The sequence below is a fragment of the Sinohyriopsis cumingii genome, chromosome 5 (assembly GCF_028554795.1).
Source record: "Sinohyriopsis cumingii isolate HCF-2022 chromosome 5, ASM2855479v2, whole genome shotgun sequence".
NCBI lineage: Eukaryota > Metazoa > Mollusca > Bivalvia > Unionida > Unionidae > Sinohyriopsis > Sinohyriopsis cumingii.
In genome coordinates, this window is record NC_142965.1 from 102561378 (window position 1) to 102578061 (window position 16684).

The 16684-nt window shown below is 33.6% G+C and overlaps 1 protein-coding gene across 1 annotated transcript in view; it reads right to left on the minus strand.

Annotated features, from left to right (window-relative positions):
- Nucleotides 1-16684, minus strand: part of LOC149799903 (uncharacterized) — a 174827-nt gene that overhangs the window by 93619 nt on the left and 64524 nt on the right. Inside the window, exons 5-6 of the mRNA XM_089959353.1 lie at nucleotides 7476-7520; nucleotides 6130-6192 (exon numbers count right to left, since the gene is read on the minus strand). Coding sequence (XP_089815479.1) covers nucleotides 6130-6192; nucleotides 7476-7520 — 108 coding nt within the window. The remainder of the gene's footprint in view (nucleotides 1-6129; nucleotides 6193-7475; nucleotides 7521-16684) is intronic.

The window sequence follows — 16684 nt, forward strand, 5'->3', positions numbered from 1 at the left end:
ACCTATAAGATTAGAAACATAATAATATTATTACAAAAACAAACATGAAATTAGAAAAACATTAAAAAATAAAAAAACATGCTGAGAATATTTCAGGTAGGAAACATTATTAGGTCTTTAAGTTTGTTCTTGCAGTCGAAATAAGTGAGTTTTGAGAGCCCTCTTGAATGTGATCACTGTGTCTTTGTGTCTAAGTTCAGTGGGCAATTCATTCCACATTACTGGGCCCTGGTATGGTAGCCTGCAAGCCCAAGGCAAGTGAAGTTTCAATTGTCACCAGCCAATATTTGTGGCAAAACTACTGAATATTTGGCAGGACTAATAAAATTCTCAAAGTAATGGTCCTTCTTTGGCAAAGAAATTTATGTTTAATTCCAGACCTGTTGTGTGAGAATCAGAGGGGACTAAAACACATGTAATGAATTTTGGGTGCAAGATATGACAGATCAGCATTTTATCCATTCCTTAATAACAAAAACTGGTTGTCTAAGTAAATAAGGTTCTCACATTTCCTGTATGGAGAATCTACCCCTGGGATGAATTATGTGTTCCCACATTTCTCTGTCTAGTGGGGGGCACACATCTGTTATACAAGAGATGAGTCATCAGAATTTGGTTCCTGGTTTTAAGTTTCAACTGGTAGACTAAACATAGGTATTAGTTTGAGACCCTTCCATTAAAGATGAGGTATGATGCCTTCTATAAACACATCAGAAAACAGGGCTGAACATCCCAGCAGGAGTCCCTCATATAAAAATGTATAGTCTTACAGTGTCTATTTTAAGGATTTGTACACATCTACTACTGGTAACACCTCAATTGGAGAGAATCAAAGTGAATTTAATAGTATAATCTATTTGTCTGAAATTACGATGAAGCTAATGATGCTAAAGCCATCTTGGCAATTTTTTAAATAAGAAACATTTTGTTGCAGATGAGTCTACATGGCTTGCAATGCTTATTTGGAGATACTGTAATGTTGTTTTAATAATGATTTTTGCAGCTGTACAAATAATTAAAGGTTAGAAAATGAACCTCAAGTCTGTAACATTTCACAAGCAATCAAAATTTCCTTCGCCCCCTCCCCATTATGACTTGTATGAATCGATGGCATATGTAAAATTAGATAATTCAGTAATGTACATAGTTAACTTCAGAAATATCATATATACTAGCTAATATCCTGAGTCAAATTGCATGCAGCATATACCTCAGTAAAGAGTCGCATAATGTGCCAGTAGATCAGGGTCTATTTTGTTTATTCTACTAATTACTAAAAAAAAACTGCATCAACCCAGATCTGTCAGTACATTATGCACTGGATTTGGATAAATATACATTTTGCTGTCGGACCCATCTTATAAGCTACTATATACATGTATGGCAAATATCTTATATCAAATTCGCAGCATGCTGAAATTGTCTTACATGTGGTTTGAGGTCTTATTTAACAATAAAGAAATCTATCCAAAGCCCACCAGAATTTTCTTATTTATTAGGAGCAAACCTATCAAACACAGCCAAGTGAAAATGAAAGAAGTCTTCAGATTTACGCTGAATTACACAATTTTAAAACGACATCTTTTTGCATGATTTCATTATTATACTGAAAAATAAAGGAGACAAACTACATTTGACTGACAGGTCCCTGGGTGACAGAGTTGACTAAGGTGATCACTCATATCTCACCTAGCAGCTTCCCATGGGTCAGTGGTTCTTCCCAGGGTCTTCCCTGGCCATCTTATGTTAGCCTATCATCTGCTGACAAATGGCCATAAACTCCTCAAACCAAACCATTTGACTGATAATTAAAAGTCCTGGTCTGACACAGATGCCATTCCATAAAACATTCTTCAAATTAGCTACAGCTGAGGACAATATGGCTGTTAATGAATTTGCTGAACAAAGCATAGATTGAGTAAATGCAGCAGTTCTCAAAACTTAGACCATCAAAACAAATGATACTTCCAACTGTTTCCTATCAAAATTGCTTACTCATCAATATTGTAAGAGCTGATTTCCTAACTCTGAGTTTATGGTAACAAATGTGCAGACTGTTGAATTTCTTGTCAAGCAGTAGAGACTTTATAAGTAGTCAAGGTTCACAGACTTGATATTAATGCCAAATTTCTAAACAGTCTGAGAAATTTACCACATCATTAAACTTGATTACCCCTATATCAACCTGATGCAGAATGGGGGGGGGGTAATGCACCTACCAGAGGCAGTCTTCATTTATCATGATTTATTCCGTCATTGATTGAGAGGAAACATTTAACACAGATATTATACAGTCTCAACTTACGATGCAGACCGAAACTTCAGAATTTTTTTAATGCAATAAAGCCCTTCATTAATAGCTGTAATTTTGAAGAAAAAAAGAATTTTCCTGGTTACAAAACAAGAGAGTTTTACATGCAATGTTCTCCACAAAATTATTTATGAATCATCACTATGTACATTTTGTAATGAAGTTGAAGAGACTTGACTTCTTTCATTTTTGGGAAGACTTTTTGTGAAAACAGTATTGATATGTTTTATGTCAGTTCTAAGAGACAAATGTCATACTGAATTAGATATTATTTGGAAATAATGTGTATTTAATTCTGATATATATACTTGTAGAATTAAAAATTCAAGGTTTTGTGGCTTGCATTGATAAAAGAAAACTTTATAAACATCTAGAATAATATTCAGCACATTTAAGTATGCCACAGCAATGGTAGAAAAAAATAATAAGAGGATGGTGGAAGAAGATTAAAGCAGCACAGATGGCTATTCCATAAGTAATTATGTAACAAATAAATATGTGTGCAATATGTATATCTGTTTAAATATTTATACATTACATAAATATAAAAAATTGACAATATTCTTTGCATTTACATATGCATATAAGCTGATCTAATTAAAAATATTTTAAAATATCAGCACTACCATAATGTAATTGCTGCCACCATTTCCTTTGCAAGCAATATGATAATGTGAATTAGGTGAACCTCTGGTGAATATGAAACAAGAACATCTGCAATCCTCACTATGCATATTAAAAAAAAACTCCTTTTACTCCCACCCCCTTTACTAATCTTATCTGTCTCAAAGACAGTGACCAAGACTTTAATCACAACACAAAATTTGTCAAATTCCTGATATAACATCATATGTGAAATTTGGTCCCAAACTATTTGAAAATGTCATTATATTAAATTTATTGTGTATTTAACCATTGATCCCTGCCCCCGGGGCCAAAGCTTTGGATGACACCCCACTTTCAGATGGTTACCACTGGGGTTACATGAGTACCAATAGAAAGGTTCATAAACTTCCACCCAGAAACTTCGAAAGTGATATGGTGATGGCTAGATGGAAGTTATGCAAATTCCCAAATAAATTTTGCATAATAAAAAGAAATGTAGATAATCAACATGTCATTTAAAATAGAAATCTTTCATAATTGTTTTAAATATCATTAATATTTTTTTTAATACCTGAATAACATTGTACAAAACATATTCATGCTTACTGATGTCAATAAATGTAAGTTTCAGTTAAAAATATAAAATACCAGACAAAAGAAAATACTATATATACAGTGTGACCCCACCATAACATGGTTGTTGGAAGCAAAATAACCCAACCGTGTTATAGACCGAACCGTGTTATAAGCAACCAGGTCAGTTAGCTGAAGAAAATGATGCATGTACCCCAAAATATTTGCAGGTGGAGGGGGGGAGGTGGAGGTACAAATGTGGGTGGTAATTTACGTGATTCATTGGCACAGTTACCATCTTAAATTGATGCATATTAAATGAGAAATACACCTGTGTGAAAACAGAAGGCATATATATTAGTTTACTTTATTTAGAGATCCACGGATTGGTACATATATGTGTATACTGTTTATATATACATATATACATGTCATAGGGCCTCTGAATTTCTCCACTCTAAACCAATGATTGTATAAACAAGTTTAAACAGCCAAAAATGTTGCCAATATTTAAAAAAATTGCAAGATGGTATATTTTGCTGCCAATAAGGGAAAAATATCATAGTTTGCGACATTAGTGAAGCCCTACACGATCCCAGAATACACTTTTTTCCATATTATTTTTTGCACTTTTAAGAAGAAAAAACTTTTTCTATGTCCAAGAAAAATACATATAAAATTTCAGGAATCACACCGTTATTGTCTTGTATTATTCATTTCCGATCTCTTCCCGAAAATGATAATAAACTTTTTATGGTTTTTTTGTACTTTTAAGAATGAATCTTGTTTTGGTGTATGAGAAAAATATATGTATATAAAATTTCATATAAGGGTCATGCTGTATATATATATACACACACACACACACTTATACGTTGAGTCCAACTGCAAATTGCACCCACTGAGATCTGCCATTGGATAAAGCACAAGCAGATCTGGGTCTATGCAGCAGTTTGTTCAGAGTAATCAGTAGAACATACATAGACCCTGACCTGCCTGTACAGTATGTGATGGTGGATAGGGATGTATGTAGTTCACAGCTGAACTTCACTTATAAGCAAGTACAAACATTATTTCATTCTAAGCATTATCACAAATTAAAATGGACAAAATCTTTATTAAAAGTAAAAAAACCTCAATTCATACAAATCAAATAAAATCTACAATTAGACGTTAATTCTTAAATTCCAAATAATATCTACAAAAGGTCATCACATTTAGGTGCTTCCTTTCCAAAACCATAATCAAAGCTCAAAGTAATCATTAAGACAGTTTATCAGCAATTAATTTTGTTTTAAAAAAATGTTATTCAGCTTTTGCAACATGATTTATTGTGTCTTTTAGATACATGCATGACTTCCATCTTATCTGTTTTTAGATAAGATGAAGAAATCATGGGGTCAAATTATTTCAATGCAAGTAACAAGCTAGGATTCCCTCTTGTAGAAATACCTTACCACAACATTTTATATACTATGTCTTGAATAGTGTCTACATACGGTAGGCTTCAGAAATTGGAGAAGGTATCCAAAGCTCTGTTAAATCTATGACTTTGTCCAGACCAATTAATTTGGAATTTGGTCCAGATTTTATCCTGGGACTGGTTCAGCCAGTAGTACATACAGTTTTGTAAAGCTCAACTTTCTATTTATTTGAGACTGCTTGCTGTAGTAAATATGTATTCTTTTTAATTTTCATGACAGTTTGTCTGAACCAGTTTATTTAATTGTAAACAGCAGAGGTGACCCATAGGTATGGAATCAAATTTTACATACCAAGTTATTTAGCCTGGACTTAATTAGGTACAGATTTTTTTATTTTGATTTTGTCACTGGGCAATATTGTCCTAACTTGCTACAGCCCATAACCAAAGCAGAAATATGAGGTTAATCTCTATACCACTATATCACAAAGCTGCTTTTAAATAATGTTACAAAATTTAACTGTCAAAATTAATTGTATAAAGTTGTTAACCTTGCTGCTGCTGAAAATAAAGCAGGTTTGGTTATTTCATGCATAACATCAGGACTCTCATACCCTCAGAACTTTGAAAACTCCATTCCAGTCAAAAGGTGATTAAATATGAGATTTTTTAAAAATGTGTTCAGACTTTACAGAAACTATAGTCAAAGTTTGTCTTTATTTTAACTATCTATAGAGATTTCACAGAAATTGGAATGAATCTCTTTCTACTTTGTCATTTGCTTTAAACGAGTCTATAGAGATTTCTCTTGACTGAGGACTCTTTCTACTTCTGTAATCTGAAATAAACCAGTCTACAGAGATTTCTCCAATCAGAGTCTCTTTCTACTCTTTCATCTGCATGAAATAAGTTCATTGCTTTCTCATCAAGTACAACTCGCGTTGCAAAATTTCTGATTCCAAACACAATCAATTTTCATTAGTTCACTTATATGTCTTAAAAAGCACATTCTTTTTTATATCAAACTTCAGAAGGAATTTGATACCAGAAAACAAGATGAGACATCAATAGTATACAAACAAGCATATAGCACTGGAATTGAGGGCAGGGTGCTGTGCCCTTTTATACCCTGCCAACCTTTATTATAGCAACCATGAAGCCACAAACATGTTTGTTTCATGAATAAATGTGATTCCCAAAAAATAAAATGATTTACCTGTGTTCCATTACATCCATCCAAACCTGGAGCTCCCCGTGGCCCTTGTGGTCCAGGAATACCCTAAAGAAAAAAATGAAAATGGTAACCCAGTGTAGTGCAATTATTTGAGAGCCTGCTTCATCAAAGTAAATTGTATCACAGTGTCACTTCCATATTACATAAGCCATATATCACTGCTTATAAGTCAGATCACACTGCAAACTGTATAGACCCAGATCTGCCATTACATGAGGTATCATCATATATGCAGTCTGTCAGGAGTAATCAGTAAAGGAAACAACACAGACCCTGATCTGCAGGTGGCACAATATGCCCCAGAAAATCAGGGTCTAATTTGTTTGCAGTTGAACCCAACTTATAAGCAAGTGTAAATGGTTAAAACCACCCATTAAGACCAATCATGAATAAAGATGGCTGCAACCATGTTTCATTAATCCCATTTACAAAGTAAAATAGTAACTGGAACTTTCCTGCTGTTTCAGCAGTGGAGTCGAAGGACAGCAGAATTTTGAAAAATTTGCAACTATTCATGTTTAAATGGGGAAAATGTTTATAAAGGAAAATAAATATTGCCTATAATTTATCTTTTCGTTATTCTAAACTATTATTATATTACGACTTTATGAATTGGGAATTCTCAAGTCAAAATTTGTAAAATGTACACTATTTTTGGATTGGGACCAATAAATGACAGAAACATCTCTCCTAGCATATACTACATGATGAGACAATCTCCCAATTAGGACCATGTTTGTACCTGTCCCATCTGTGGTCCAATCAGATTAAAATTGAGAACTCCTTATAATAAGTTGCTAAAGACACTCACTGCTTTTCTGGTCCTCTTCTTTTTAGTAATGTATCAGATAAAGAACTGCATATCATGTTGAGAAGCATTATCATTTTTGACACAATAGATTCAAAATGATGATATTTTTTCACTTTCTTAGATACAGTAATTCTAATTTAATTGGTGAATCCATCTATCCATCCAAGGTCATCCATCTATCTATCTGTCTATCTACACTTTATAATTTCTTTCTCATCGACTTTTCATAACTTTTAACTGTACATACAAAGATCACCATTTTTGACCACTTCTCATGTGGTCCCCCTGCAAGCTACTCTGAATGGTCCCCTGAAAGATCTCCAGTGTGGTCCCAGGAAAGGTCAGTACAAACAGGTTTAACTGTATAAATTTCACTTTCAAAACAGATGTTAAATCTTTTTCCCATTATAAATGAAAATAATGAAGGGTTACAATAAATAGTGCAAATATCAAAGATGTGTCAAGATTAGAGTCTTTTGTAATATGTTGTCATTAAATTAGATCAAATGGATCTTACCGGAATTCCATTGATACCGGGGAAGCCAGGCATACCCATTTTACCCTGAAATAAATAAATAAAAAATTCATTAACATATTCATTTTACATATCAGTGCAACTATATTAAAAATATTTAAATAAATGGTCTTGAGGCTGCGTACACCAACTTTTTGTCCTTTCTCGGCAGTTAAAATCGAGTGAATATGGACACAGCACAACCTTTTCATATTGGCTGGTTGCTTAAATGGAGGTAACTGTTTATGGTAAACTATAGGTCAATGGAACACAACTATTGGGGAAACTTAGAAACTAGCAAGTTCAAGCTGAATAAAAGAAATGACTGTTTATAGACAGCAAGCATTACAAATACACTTACTTCACACACTGGAAACAGGGTTTCAAAATTAGAAAACTACAATAAGCAGCCATCAAGATTATGTTGTAATACATGAAGTGAAATCATGTTCTCCAAACAAAAAACCTCCAATGATTGGAGATAGGTTACTGAGGCTTATCCATTTTGTCAAGGTTAATGTCCATGTATTCATTCATTTCTGATGCCTCCTGAATCTGTCTTGTTTTCTGTCTTCCATATAATTAAATGTCTGTTTCAAGAAGGATAAATATATAACTACTATTTTTTATGTTACATACATGACTGTACTTTTGTATGTTACATGAATGACTGTACTTTTATATGTTACATGCATGACTGTACTTTCTATGTTACAGGCAAGACTGTATTTTAGATACATGACTGTATTTTGTATGTTACGTACATGACTGTACTTTTGTATGTTGCATACATGACTATACCCTTTGCATGCTACATACATGACTACTTTTGCATGTTACATGCAGAACTGTACTTTTCTATGTTATATGCATGACTGTACTTTTGCTGTTACATACATGACTGTACTTGTGTATGTTATATGCATGACTGTTATGTTTGTATGTTACATGTATAACTGTACATTTGTATGTTACATGCATGACTATACTTATGTATTTTAGATACAATACTGTATTGTGTATGTTACATACATGACTACCTGTGTATGTTACATGCATGACTGTACTTTTGTATTTTAGATACAAGACTGTATTGTGTATGTTACATACATGACTACTTGTGCATGTTAGATGCATGACTGTACTTCTATATGTTTTTACTTAAAAAAGATTCAATTCTCAATTTTATCAAAGCTGCAAATCCTTTGGTTGCAAAAAAATATTCCTGTCTGCTCTGAAAAGTGCCAATTCTCTTAAAACACATGGCTAACATCAAAGGTACCCTACTCTCTCCTCAGTGAAAAGATTCCAACTTTGACCACTGTAATAATTTAGTTGTATTACTAAATATTACAAAAAATTTAGGGTACATTGTACTTTGTGTAGTTCTGTGTCTGTATTAAAACTCCATAGATGTCTGCTGAGACAATGTTCAAGTGCAAATCCAAGCAATATGATTGGAAAGAAGAAAAAAAAACATAACGGGATTTTTAAAAGCATTAGGATTGATAATTCATAAAACTTTTCATATAATGACCTGATGTGGATCAAATAAAATAAAAATATTTACTAATTTTATTTGCTAAATGTTGCTTTCTAATCATAACTGGTTCTTTATAAATGTAAACAGCCCAGTAAAAGACCTCATAAACCTGTAATGGTACATTGGTGCTACATATGTGTGGGATGATTGATCAGGCTAACATGTCATGAGATATGGTACATACAACATAACATCAAACATGCAGCCAAAGTGGGCCTGATGTTGCTCACCTGACCTGCACAGAACTTAACAGCTGACCATTTTACTAAGTGGACTTATGCAGTATTGTAAAAATACAACTCTGTGTAAGCTATCTCCAAAACTTTATATCATCTCAGTTTGCATAATTTATAATTGTCTAATAAAAATATTTTCAAAGGCATGACTAATTTGCAAAATCTCCTGTTTATGTCTTAATTTATCCAGAATCTTCACAATATAACCCGTTTACCAAGTTTTATGAAGCTGGAACAGATGATAAATATGGTCTCTAGATTAATGAGGTAATAAGCTCAACTAATCAGGTGAAAGATTACCTCATAAATATGCATAGATCCTTTATATAATTAAACTAGTCTAACATCTTGATGATATTTGACAATTTAACTAGTTTTATCAAAATCTTGAACTAAATTATAGTTGTTAGAGTGTTTACAAGCTCATTTATTCTGATGCAAAACCATGTCATTAATATGCTTGGATTTTTCACTCACAATTATTATCAATCAGAATCTTGATGATATAAACCTATTTCCTAAGTCTGACAAAAAGGCTATTAAATACAGTCTCTTGAGAGGTAATATTATGGATCATGCCATAACTGTCTGAAATAAAGATCATGATGATTTAAGTACATGTATTTAAATTTTATCAAAATCAAGTCAGAAATAAAAACTCTAGTGTGATAACAAGCTCAGCCAATCAGATGTATGACCACCTTAATAGTGTTGGTGAATCATTCTCATTATTAAATTTTTGTGAAATCTTTATTTAAAAGCCCATATTCCAAGCCTGATCAAAATCAAATCAGAAATAGGGCTTTTTAGAGGCTACAATGCTCAGCCAGTCAGGTGCAAGACCACCTCATAAAATCTTGGTCATTATCAAAGTTATCAAAGTGACTGTGATCTTGATAATACAGACTGATGTAGTTGCATTCTCAAAATGATTTAATGACATGTCCATCTTCCAATAATGACCATGACATGTACATAAGTCAATAATGACCATAACATGTACATAGTCAATAATGACCATGACATGTACATAGTCAAGTGGTGATCCACTGAAAACTGAGACTATCTGAGTTGAAACTATACTGCCATATACTATATCCAGATTCAAGTCATAAATGGAAATAATTCAAACAAAAATCACAGAATTAAACTGATTTGTCTTTATGTGCATCTGCAGATATAAAGTTTCAATGCTATACCCCTCAAACTTGTGGGACTCACTGCATTCACAAGATTGTGTATTGCATATTTGAAGGAAGGATGGATTGATTGGCAGAAAGAAGAAACTTGACATGCAACCATCTCTAGAGCAGGCATAGAACATATCACCCACCCACCCACCCCCAACATACACACAGTAGTAAAAAAAGCAGAAAAGTGGATTGTTTGGCATTAATTTTAACACTTATCTGAATTCACTATAAAATCACATTTTTATAATCCCTGAAATATACATGTAGCCTCCAGCAGGGATTTCTCACAAAATATGTCTAAACTGTACAAAAATAGCATCAGTTCTGCAAGACTGGCACCTTGCCAGGTAGGAGGGGAATTATAGTTTATCTGTTCTGACTAGAAAAATACACTGTGTGTCAGAACAACCACAGTTCTTATCTTTATAGCTTGATTTAGAAAATGTGCTTTCTAAGCAGAATCATTTGTTATAGTGCAGAAATGAAAGCAGTGAGTGGCTCTTAAAATTAGGCCACAACAATTTAATTCTTTGCTTTCGATTCACACCCTTGCCTTGGTTTTGTGTCATTCTTTTGGCCCAATGTGACCATGTTTTTGTTCATTGATTAAAGTTAAATTATCCAAGCTACTATTGCCCAGACTTGTGGCATGAACATGCACACAGTTCTTTTGTATCTATAACTAACTAGAACCACCATTCAATTTTAATACTCATTTTATATATACTTCACTGATTTATTTCTCTTTTTCAACCCAAGAAGGTTCCAATAATACACATCATTTTACAATTTTCTTTTCATTTTTAGGTCTAGAAATTCGCAGAACAGGAAGGCCAAAATATACTTTTTGTAGCCTTATATACTATCAACATTCGGGCAGACTTTCATGACTTTTTCAAAACTGTTCCAGGGACATTTCCCAAAACTCAAAGACCAAATTATCTAAATCTTGCACAGAAACTCTTTAATTGATCATAATTGTGTCATATTTGAAACAAGATATTTTTATTGGTGCTCTTTGTAATCAGATGTTATCAATTTTTTGTTTTAACTCCACTGTCAGAAATTCAATGACTTTTCAAAACTTTGAAAGGTTTTTGAGAAACTGCATACTTTTCAAGACTCTTGAAATTTATTTTTTTAATTCTAAAACGTTTCCAGGATTCCAGGACCCACAAGAATCCTGTACTATAATCCTGTTTAATCCCTATTTAATATTGTTTCATCCATATTTCCTGATAGGACATTGGCTTGAAGAGTTGAGTAAATAAAAGTCACCAAACATGAAGTTGTACAGAGTTATGTAATGCATGTGTTGCATGCTGGTTCTGGCACATACCATATTTGCCCTTTCATAGTGCACCAACCAATCTGGGTCATTGCAGTTTATTAGGAGTAATCAGGAAAGAATCAACATAGACCCTGATCTGCCAACCCATTATGTGATGGCGGATCTTGGTCTATATTATCTGTAACTGAATTTGACTTTTAAGCAAGCATACTGTCTGTACTTGCTTATAAGTCGAGACCAATTGCAAACTGCACAGACCCAGATTTGCCATACATAATGCACAGGTAGATTCGGGTCTGTGCAATTTTGTTTGGATTAGTCAGTAGAACAAATAACACAGACCCTGATCTGCAGGTTCATTATGCTACAGCAGATCAGGATCTTTGCTGTTTGCAATCTGCATGGCTTATAAGCAAGTACATATGGTATATGCTACTTGCAATTCACAATTAATCCAGACCTGAGTGATGTACAAGTAGCAAATGAGATTGGGGAGGAGTCATCCAAGTCTCAAGTCCAGAAATATTTTTTGCTGCGCAACTTTTTAAATCCAAACAATGAATATTGTTCTCTTACATTCCAGGAGATTTTAAAGTTTTTACTTTTTTGACCAAATTATATGAGTTTTCAAAAGGAAGTCTAACTGATAATAAGGATTGTATTAAAAGCAGGTTGATTTACTATGAATAATTCATTTACAATATTTTGGATATGCTGTGTGACTCAGTCAACAGCATGCCAAACCCACAACAACTTACATCATAGGATGTGGCTTTAAAACTCAATTATCTGGCCCCACACCCTGAAGGATATTGCCCATGGCTGGTCTAACAGAGTTATAATTTATCCTTTTGCAATGGATGTGTAGGTACAAAAAATACATTCTTACAAAGACCCATATAAAGGCCTTCATGCCGTGCAAATGGATTGGGGACTGAAAGGAAATTGCATCACTAATAGCTGCTGAACCCTGGTGAAAGATGCAAGCATATTATTAACTTATGAAAGGCTCTTCAAATAAGTGCCTGAATAATCTTTAAGTCTATAAACCACAAAGAACCTGAAAATGAAGCTGGATAATCAACATAGTGCGATACTTTGCCCTGACTAATAGCCTTGCCTGGATGATTATGGAGGAATTTACATCAAAAAGGGACAAAGATTTATGTTTAGAAACAATATTAGGGCTAAATTAATCTTTAAATTAAATATTATTTCTATGCAGTTAGATTTTGAGTAGGCAATGGTTGATTTTATATAAGATAGACATCTTTTTATATTTTTCAACGAAAAGTGTACAATTCTGACTGGAAAAACTGGATTCAGCTATATTCTTCAAAACCGATTCCATTTCAGCCACTAAACATATTTATATCCAGTTCGCCTTTCAGTTCGAAAACCAAAGTAAAGCATTTTCTCATTTACTAAATAATTAATAGCATAAATTCTTAATCTGTTTTAAAGTAAAGCATAATTACATGGATAGTATACAGTTTATATATTTGTTATGTGTTCCATTTCTCATTTATATTTACTGGCAAGTCATACACTTATATTTCTATGACCTTTCAGGCAGTCTTTCAAGATATTGTCCTCTCCATGTGTGTACGTTTAAACAAAATATTTAATAATGGATAACTGCAAATAAACCTGACTGACTGAGATCATAGCCACTGAAAAACAACTTATCTTGAGAGGTAATTTTAAGTCAAATGCATTACAGCCAAGGTGAACCAGAAATGTTAAGATTCGAAGAATAATTTCTTATGAAATTTTAAAAAATTCCCATTTGTCAATCCTCATAGGTACTGCGTATAATCATGTAAATGAAAGTCCACCTGCATACAACACAGACCCTGATCTGCCATAATGTACTAGCAGGTCAGGTTCTATGTTGTTTGTTTTACTGATTACTCCTAAAAAACTGCATAGACCCAGATCTGCTAATGCATTATTAAACCAGTATATAAGGTAATTACTTATGATTATACCAACTTTGTAATTACTTATGATCATACTGTCTTGGTAATTGCTTATGATTATACTGACTTGGTAAATGCTTATGATTATACTGACTTGGTAATTACTTATGATTATACTGACTTGGTAATTACTTATGATTTTACTGACTTGGTAATTACTTATGATTTTACTGACTTCAAAAGGATGTTGAATTCAGACAGAATTTAATAGTCATCACATTTTGTCTATTTTTTTTCTTCAAAACTGTTGCCCCCTTGTACTGCAAAAACATTTATCTTATGGCATTGGTCCAGGATTTCAAAGGGATAAAGAACCAATGGAAGTAGGTAACAGCTATTGAGCTGTTGGAGTAAGGCCTATATAATGTTGTGCTATCATATCTAATGAGTTCCTTAACCCTTGCAGTCCAGTTAGACACAATAAACATGCAATAAATATGCAGACAGTGTGGAAAGGAGGAAGATGCTGCTGAATTTTCTGTGTAGGACAATGACCTCCCTCTCAAAAGGTGGTTGTTTAGCTACCAGTTATTCCCTACTCCAATCAAATAATTCATAATCTGTCACAATACACCTATCACAATTTCAAATTGACTAAACAACATCCTGCCTATTCAATGTGTAAGCAAATTATTGCAAACCCAATATGCACCTTTTCTTTTCCTCTTTATATGCTTTATGAAAAAAGAGCTCAGGTCCAACCAATTAGCCTTCCAGTTGTACAAAGGGTTCAAGTAATACCAGTTTGCCTACCAGCATTAAAATTGGCTCAGATCCAACCAATCAGCCTGCTAGTTATAAATAATCCTGAACCTAAACCTTCTTTACAAGGTTTGGCATAAAAATACAAGACTTATAAGACTCTTTCCAGACTGGTTGCCAGTCCATTGCAGGGTAAACTCTGTCTTTACTACAGATGGATTGGTTGCTTTATGTCAATTTACCAAAAATTATGCAAACTAACAATGTGTTGAGGAATGGTGAGCACTGTAAATATACCCTGCCTCTTCTGCATCACACTACTACCCCATGATGGAGATGAATCTGTAGTCAAACAACAGCAATCAATGAAAGCTTCAAAAGTAATTGCATTCACAAAAAGGCCAAAAACTCTAACAAAACTGTTGAGAACAAAGTGATCAGTCAATATGCACATCTTCACATAATAATCATACCATGTTCAACGTCTCATTCTGGTCCAATAAAAATGTGAGACAAGACACACTCAGTGATTCTGTTATAGAATGATGTTATCTGCAAGTCAAAAATCGAAATAACTCTTGACAAATAATGCAGAAGCAAAGTGATTTGTTGACATGTGCATCATCAGTTGATTGCAATAACATTTACAAAGTTTCATGATGATCAACTAAACACTGAGACTGTATTTACATTCAAATGCTGGTCACAAAGGGCAATAACTCTTGTAATCATTGCATGAGCCAATTGATCTACTGAAATGCACATCTGCAGGTGGTGACCATAACATTATAACACTTGCCAAGTTTTATGTCAATCCATGAAAGCTGCATGACTACTTACGCTAATATGAGTGAGTCCTGGTTGGAAAGACATGAAGATTCCTATATATTTCCCCATCCATGTCCTCCCCTGGCAGTGACAAATTATCCAAGAAATCTAGCAAACACTGTGCAAGTAGTACAGATGCTCGATGTGAAAAGCTTAATGTTGAAAAAAAAGCAATAATCTGAAGGAAAAAAATCTTACATAGTGACAAGATTACCTCACATTACCCCCATGACCCATTCTAACATAGGACCCTGTCTATCATAAAAAAGAAAACAATATTGTATGATGAGACAGGATCCTATTTCAGAATGGGTTTTGGGGGTAATCTGAGGTAATTTTGTCACTCTGTATCATTTTTTTCTTCCGATTAATGCTTTTTTTTTCTCAACATCAAGCTTGTATTGAGCACCTGTGTGCAGTAGTGGGATTCTTAAGTCCTTTGTTCAAATTGAAAAAGCACATACAGAAAACTATCCAAATTAATTTGTTACCAGACTGAAGAAAAATCATTGCTTAATGAGTTATGTTTGTCACAGTTGGTCTCCCAATTTGCACAATCACAAACAGAAACCTGATTAACAATGGCATTTTATAATAATTTTAAAAAAGGCTCATACAAAGTTCAAACGACCATAATTTTAAAAAAGGCTCATACAAAGTTCAAACGACCAGTTTGACGAGCTTCTAGCAATAAACAGGAAGAAAAAACTGTTCAGTCAGATATGTGAATGATTTGCTGGATATTTCAACATTAACAAATAGCACTGGATTTATTATGTGTATTCAGCCAAAATGTTAAGCTGTCATTTTAGTGACCATAAATCATGAAATTAGAGAGGTGGCTGCTGGGAATGGTAAGCCAGCATCATCAGCAAGAGGTTGCCTATCTAGGTCACCTAGATTCTGTCTGCCATCAAAAGTACATACAATTAAATCATTCAAACTTGCAAGCAAATTTAGGATATGGAACATTGTGATCACAGATTATGATATTCTTAGAACACATCCTTACTAAATATTCATTTTCTTTTCAGCGAAATTATAATTGTGTTCACATTTGTTGTGAAGATTCTCTGACGGAGTGATGGCTAATATAAGTCAATGTAGGCAAGACAGGATAGACAAAGTTATTTTTCAGCCACTATGTCAGCATATACAGTAGATATGGTATCTCCCAGATAAACCATCATGCTTACATACCTTATTTACTCACTTGTAAGTCAAGGCAAACTGCAAACAACAAAGTTCCTGATCTGCTGTAGCATAACACACCTGCAGATCAATGTCTATCTTGTTTGTTTGTTCTACTGATTACTCTTAACAAACCGCACAGACCCAGATCTGCTGGCACATTATGCAATGGCATATCTGGGTCTGTGCAGTTTGCAGCCAGATATGACTTATAAGTGAGTATATATGGTAGCTTACAACTAAATC